The sequence below is a fragment of the Sphaeramia orbicularis genome, chromosome 8 (genome assembly GCF_902148855.1).
Source record: "Sphaeramia orbicularis chromosome 8, fSphaOr1.1, whole genome shotgun sequence".
In the NCBI taxonomy this organism is placed as follows: domain Eukaryota; kingdom Metazoa; phylum Chordata; class Actinopteri; order Kurtiformes; family Apogonidae; genus Sphaeramia; species Sphaeramia orbicularis.
The window spans coordinates 45647437-45655102 of NC_043964.1; the positions used below are offsets into that span (position 1 = coordinate 45647437).

General features: G+C 37.9%; 1 protein-coding gene across 1 annotated transcript in view; it reads left to right on the forward strand.

Moving 5' to 3' along the window:
• Nucleotides 1-1761, forward strand: part of tspan34b (tetraspanin 34b) — a 34655-nt gene extending 32894 nt beyond the window's left edge. The window contains exons 4-8 of the mRNA XM_030142366.1: nucleotides 402-476; nucleotides 575-682; nucleotides 776-913; nucleotides 1013-1105; nucleotides 1199-1761. Coding sequence (XP_029998226.1) covers nucleotides 402-476; nucleotides 575-682; nucleotides 776-913; nucleotides 1013-1105; nucleotides 1199-1258 — 474 coding nt within the window. The 3' untranslated portion in view covers nucleotides 1259-1761. The remainder of the gene's footprint in view (nucleotides 1-401; nucleotides 477-574; nucleotides 683-775; nucleotides 914-1012; nucleotides 1106-1198) is intronic.
• Nucleotides 1762-7666: the final 5905 nt, after the last annotated feature.

The window sequence follows — 7666 nt, forward strand, 5'->3', positions numbered from 1 at the left end:
CAGCGGATCTCTGACTGCAGTTATTGCAAGTCACTGCAGACGGCAGTGAGTCGCAATAAACTGTCATGTTTAGTCCTGTGTAAAAGTCTATGGTCCACGTCGATGTCAGTACAAAACAAAATGAGGGCCATTATATTTTTCCTAATCTGTGTATTAAGTAGGTTTAGCTCAGCTCCTCATTTTATAAACTCTACTGCTTCTAGAACTCATGGATTCCCATGGGTCAACTAGTACTAGTACTGGTTTTAATCTTCTAACTTGAAACAAACCAACAGCACTGTTTTTCTTAGAACATCAAACTCTTACCTTTAAAATGATCACAGAAAATAAATTTAGCTATTGACAGTGCTTGTACTAACATCATCTCACTGAAATGAATATCATTTGAATGTTTTTCCTAGTTTTTCATCATAGTCCTGTTGGTCTTCATCGCGGAGGTCGCAGGTGCGGTGGTGATCCTGGTTTTCAGACCCTTGGTAAGTTAAGATATAACTACAAGATACTTTGAAGACATATTTTCATAAACATTACTGGCCCTTGGGTGGGGATACCGATATTTTTCTCTGCTTTCTAGGCAGACGAGTTGTTCACGGAGATTGGTATAGCAGCAATGGGAAACATCAAGAAGGATTATGGGAATAATAAAGACATCACAGGACTCTGGGACACAGCTATGAGCACAGTATTGTCTTGATTGGATTACATAATGTCCAAATAGATTTTTTTTATGCTAATTTGTTTTGTGTGACATTTCCTCTCTTATTTTCTTCATTAGTTAAAATGTTGTGGATTCTACAATTACTCTGACTTCTCAGGATCTCCATACTACAACACCCATGGCAGTCAATACCCGCCCGCGTGCTGTCTGAGCTCTAGTAACCCTTGTAACCACACAGCGGCTGCTTCTGATGTGGTATTCTATTCTATTCTATTCTATTCTATTCTATTCTATTCTATTCTACGATCATAACCAATTTTAGATAATCACCCACCTTCTCTATCTGTCCTTCAGGTCGTCTCTGGTTGTTTCCAGAAGATTAAGGATCTGATAGATGAGAATGCTGTGGTTATTGTGGGAGTGGCGCTGGGTATTGCTGCTCTGGAGGTAAGAACATATTAAACTAAAACCTCTGGAGGAAGTGAATGTTTTTAGAGTTGTACTTTATATTTATTACAGTCATGTGTATTTTGCCCTCAGATATGTGCCATGATTGTCTCTATGACCCTTTGCTGCAAAATAAAGTCGAGGCTGGCCTAACCACAGATGGAGAAGGTCTCAGAAGGTTTACCATTGGGAACATTTGTATTTCCCATACTCCCTCTGGAGAACTGAAGACCTTTGACTTTATCCAGCACAAACGCCTCATCGTTGAGACACACAGGGAGTGTAATATGTTGTGTAATCAAATCCATTTTTATCTACAACCCCAATTAGAATTATTAGAATTCTGTTTTTATTTACATGTCACACAGCATCTCAACTTTTCTGGAATTGGGGTTGTATCTTCTGAATGTAAGTCATCTAATTCTCAAAAAACCCATTCAATTTCATGTCATGAAGTGCTAATTTCAGCTTATTTGAAGCTTTCAACCAGTGCTACTGTCTGTGCCAGTTAATGAGTTATTATACTGAGCTGCATTTGTTGTCATTATGAAACAGGCGGCTGTCACTGAAGATCAACAACAATAGAAATTATACTTTATTATTTGTATGTATATTGTAAAATTATATGTTTTGAAATAAAGTTCAACCTGTTTCTATTATGTACTGGTATTCATGTCTGGAGGATATAAGACAGTGGCTTTTGAAAGGGAACCAAAAAATTAAGTAAGTAATAAATAATGTGTTCTGTGTCATTTCCTCTTTTATCATAATTCGGTAACAAAATAGCTCTAACCTATTCGCTTATGCTATGGAAATTTTTCTCTGCTGCTGGTGAATAATGAAATAGAGACATCTGCTGGCTGACAGTATTTTATTTCTTTGTCAAGAAAGGTCAGTTCTGCACATGAGTGGTGATTGTGAAGAAAAGACAAAGTGCTGCTCACTAGATCCATCTTTTATAGGGTGAATCCCATTTGCAAGTGACACCTCCAGTCTCTTCAATGGGCGTTTTTGATTGAGTGATAGGGGGGTTTGGGTAAAGATATGGGAAAGTTATCAGGCAGTGGGGGGTATTTGTGAAAGTTAGCATACAGTGGGGAAGGGTTGTCAGGAAAGGATCTGGGAACAGAGAAGGGAATTAGATAAAGAAGTTAAAATTCCATTACACTTACAAGCACACGGGGGATTTATATGAACTTTCAGTCAGAGGATAAATTCTCATGTGTAGCATATAAGAGGGAGGAGACTCTGAAATTCAATTAGGAATTTTTTTCTATAACTTGCTTCATATATACTATAAGTAAGAATCATTATTATTATTATTATTATTATTATTATTATTATTAATAATAATAATAATAATAATAATAATAATAATAATTAGTAGTAGTAGTTACATTATTATTACAGTCCATAAATTATTATTTTTTCTTTCTATTTAACCTTAAATGATTTATCATCATTAGGCCCTTTCCCACCAAAAGGCCCAGGAACTTTATTACCAGGAACTTTTTGGGGTAAAAGAGTTCCTGGTAACTACGTTTCCACCGCACCCGAAAGTTCAAGGTAATTTATTCAAATCAGGTTGATGAGGGAGCAGTAACAGAAACTGTAGTCCAGTTCATGTACATTCACAAATTAACCTCTAGCACAATAAAATGACACAGTACTGTAAGTGGACGGTTTGGGTTTAACGTTTTACTGGTTGTTGAATCACTTAATCCATCTGGAGTACATTTCAAATAAAGTTAACCATCATACCTTTATTTGTATTTAAAAATGGTACAACATGTATTTTCAACTTCTCATTCCTTAAACTAAATCACATCTAACTTTAAGTGTGATGGATGGTTCTGTTTCATTTCTATTGTTTTACAGATATAGTCCAGGTTCAACCTAAAGTCAGACAGATTTACTCAAATGCCTGCATTTAATTCAACTGCATACTACTGATAAAAGTACTTAAACTCATATTTTGATGCCTTGTAAACGAACAGACAGTATTAGGTTAGATTTTTTTTTTTTATTATTAAAATTTAAACAAAACAAAGGTGCCTTGAGATTAAAAGAGAAATAAACACGTGTGAAAGGTTCAGGCTTTTGGACCAGGGTCTGGTCCAGCTAGTCTAGGACAGCCGGTCTGGAACTCCATGGTCCTAGTCCCTTTTTCGCTTTCCTATTGGAAGAGTAATAAAAATGCATAAATGAATCACAGAACACATGATGACAGATTCCTACCAGTGTGATGTACCATGTGACCTGTCTGACCTGGGCCGTTGTAAACAGCAGTAGACGATGGACCAAGACACAAATGAGCCGCAGGTTCAGAAAAAGAGGTGAGTCCGTCCGGTCCATTTCAGGTGGATATCACAAACATACAAAATAAATCAGTGTTCAGCTCACGGCGACAACACGTATACATCCAGTTCTCTGATTTAGGTTTAATGTCAGACTGTTGACCTGTTAGCATTAACATTAGGTTAACTGGACTTCACTGTTGTCTAAAACAGCTGATGTTCCACTGACTACTGTTGCAACATGGAATGAACTAAACAGTGAAAATTTCTGATATACTGGTATACATTGATTTGTTCCACAGTCGGATCCACTGCGACCGTTGTGGTCCTTTAGTTTCTTTTAATCCTGAATAAATTTCTTCTTCTTTCCTTGTATTTCTTTAGGCTTGTATCTTATATTTGGCTCCGACAGCTTTTACTCACTCGTTTCGTGTCGATGATTCAAAGTCTGTCTGAATTTCCTCGTCGTCCGTCCACTTGTTGTAGCTTCTCTTTTGGTCCATTTTCCGAATTATCAAAATACAAAGCTTGTGGAAATTAAATGAGTTAAATATTGGCGGTGAAGAGAATGCGGAAATGCTGCGAGTCTAGTCCACCACTCAGCATTCTCCAGCACACAGCCCCGCCCCTTAAAGTTCCTGGTAATCTGGAAAGTACTACCTCCCTACCAGGTACTTCTTCTGGGTAAATTTGGGGCCGGGAGGAGGTCAGTTACCAGGGAATTTTCGGTGGAAACACAACAGGAACTTTGAAAGTTCAGGGTAATACAGAAAGTTCCTGCAAAAGTTCCTGCGGTGGGAAAGGACCTATTGATCAAAGTCCATGGTAAATGGTCAGTACTTATATAGTGTTTTTCCACACTTTTTTGGTGCCCAAAGTGCTTTACAGAGCCTCCCATTCACCCATTCACACACATTCATATGCCAGTGGGTGGTGCCAGCCTCGGGTTCAGTGACACTTCGACATGTGGACAGTTGGAGGCAGGATTCAAACTGCCATCCCTTCGTTCATTGGACGACCCGCTTTACCAACTGAGCCACAGCTGCCTCATGGGTTTAATCTGATTCTAAGAGCAGATTTATGTTGTGTCTGGACAAAGACAGTCTTGGCAAACTCAAATAGATTTCCAGGATGGCCTTTTTTTTATACCATTTTTGTCAGTGCCACCATTTAGTTGGTAAGCCTTAGGAAAAATTTTTAGGCATGGAAATCAGTGTAGCATTTGTAGTTCACATAGTGGTTTACAGGGCTGTTCTTTCATCCAGCAGAGGTCAGTCTATATTATCTGAGCAACACACTGCCAGTTATTGAATTATCACATACAGTAGTAACTACATTCACTGAAAATGAAACAGGCTGGCATCACTTGAGCAACTGGTGACAGAAATTATACTTTGAAACAAAGCTTCAAATGTTTCTAAGCCAGGGCATGGTGTTAATGATGTCAGTGATGTTACTGCAGCCCAGTTGCTGGTGAGGACCAGAGAGAGAGAGCATATCACACCAGTGCGCAGGTGTCTGCACCGGCTACCTGTGAGCTTCAGGATCAATTTGACAATGCTTTTATTGGTTTATAAATCTTAAACATATGAGCCCTCTCAAACCCTCAGGTAGTAGTCTTTCAACTGTTTCTAGAGTCCACACAAAAACTCATGGTGAGGCCTCATTCAGCTTTTATGGCCCCCAATTATGGAACCGTCTACCTGAGGACCTGAGGTTCACTGCAAGTGTTTATATTTTTAAAAGTAAACTTAAAACCTATCTTTTTAGTTTAACTTTTGGTTAAACTCTTACTTTTAACATTGTTTTACTCTGTTGCTTTTTTAAAATTGTTATTTGCAAATGTGGGACAGTGGGGGGTTTGGTGTAAAGCACTTTATGCTACATGTAATTTGTATGAAAAGTTCTATACAAATAAAGTTTAATTGATTGATTGATTGATTGATTGAGCTGGTTCAGACATGCAAAAAATGCACTAACAAATGTGCCTAGTAAGAGTCCATTTATACATTTAATCTACAAAGAGCCTTATTGTTCCACTGTCCCCTGACACTCTTAGTCCTGTCATCCTGGAGCATTTTTGCTAACTCCTTTCTCTTTCTTGTCTTCTCACTGGCTCCATGTTTTTAAGTTTGGAAATATCCAGACTCTACACTGGTTCTCTTTGTCCCTGGCAAAGTTTGGGGACAGAGTCAGTGTTTTTTCTTCCAGGGCAACCATGGACCTTTCAGTTCTTTCCTGTGAAGGCAGAAATGTGGAGTCTGCATCTGCTTTCTAGGCAGAAAAAACACACACCCAAAAGTCTTCAAAACTGTCCACCATTTTTCAGTCGCTGAACATGTCTCTGCAGCTTCAACATGACCATACTTGCTATGATTTTCACAAGGTAAAATGTACCAAGGTAGCCATCATTTTGGTGTTGGTTATGAGCAGTGGTGTAGTAGTCCCAGAAGTGGGTATACTCTCAATTTTTTTTAAATTTTTTTTTAGTCCAGAAAAAAGCCATTTTAGAAACAGTAACATGTCAGACTACTCTATTTACTTTACCCAAAAATCTGTCAGTAGTATTTGCTCATTATTGTAAAATTATCATGACTTGATCAGGAGCAGTTTGTAGGTCACATAAGCAGCTGCATGAATGTAAATGTATGAATGCAAATGAGTGTAATCATTGGATAACGTTTGCCTTTAATAATGTTAGCATACTCACACAGTTTAACTATTGGCAACAAAATCTCTTCTCTAAATGTGTAGTCACATGGCCAGTAGTTTAAAACAGTGACTCATCTGGAAACCACCTTAAAACTTACCTCAGAAAGTAGGTTTTCTCAATATGTGTCACTCATTTGAAAGACGTTTATTCTGCCTTTCTCGTTTGCATTTCCAATAATCACACATCTTTCAAAGAGATGTGCAGTGACCTGTCAATCATCTGGGGTGGCACTGGCACCTGAGGTGTCCAATCAGGCTCCAGAGGTGGCCGGTGCTAGTTAGCAATAGTTTCCTCGGAATGACTCACCCTACTCTGCCTCTAATTGGCTAATCAGTCCTCATGCCTGAAGTTAACCAATCTAATCAGTGAAGGCAACGAGTACTAGCTAATTAGAGGCAGAGTAGGGCAGGTCATGGCTTCACCATCCTAGGGGAAAACATGGGCAATTTGGCTCAGGTACTACAGAATGGTGCACATCAGGGGGATTTAGAAGTGGGTATACCCAGTGCTGACTGAGAAATAAGTGGGTATACTCCGTGTAACCCTGTATACCCTGGACTACACCACTGGTGATGAGAAATGCGGTCCGCTGAGCTGTTTAACACAAAACTAGCCCTTTCTACCAGCTCTCATGGTGTAGCTCCTTGGGTTCAACACTGAAAAAAAATTGGAGTATTATTTACTCAAGAAAACTTAGGAAAGTTTTTGCACTTACATACTACAAGTAAATTCTACAGGGGCGATCGTCAGTTAAACTTTACTTGCGGGTATAAGTTTATTTTACTCGCAAACCTCAGGTGCTGTTGATTATTAATATGGTCTTTGAATTTTACCCTCTCCTTCTTTGTAAGTTTTACTTAGACTCTGACTGCTTCAAACTGAAAATCTCACTTAAAATCAATGGCTTTTTAAGGTAATTTCAAAATACTTTTGTAAACTTTACTTATGGACTATAAATAAGTAACATTTACACAACATTTTACATAGTTTTTCTGCAGTTTTAATTGCCTAAATTTGTTCATAATATTTTGTTTATCGAAACAATGACTTTAAAAAAAAAATGAGGCAACTGTTTTAATTTAACACTTTTTTCTTGAGTGAAAAAATATTTTTTTCAATAAAATATTGTCCAACAGGGTTTGCATTGCAAAACAACAAGGTATGTTTCACCCTGAAAAAAAAAAAAAAAACACATTTCACATGCTTCAGGAATCTTCAGTGCATCTTAAAAGACATGCTTATTAGAACATTGTGACACTTTGCTGTAGTTGCTGCTTGAGAGGGCACTGTGTCAGCTGCAGAAAGTTGTTGCTTTGGGGAGGATAAAAAACCAAGACAAAATAATACATTAAAACTACAGAACACTGCAAGAAATACTACAGTAAAACTATAGAATTGTGTACTGTAACCAAAATAAACTGTACCGCTGTCAAAATATTTTAAAATATCACTGATGTACTTATGAAATATAAAGCACTACACATTTATTTTTACCTGAGTAGCCAGATCGCTTTGCTCGTGACACTGCTTGCTGTAGATGCTGCTTGAGAG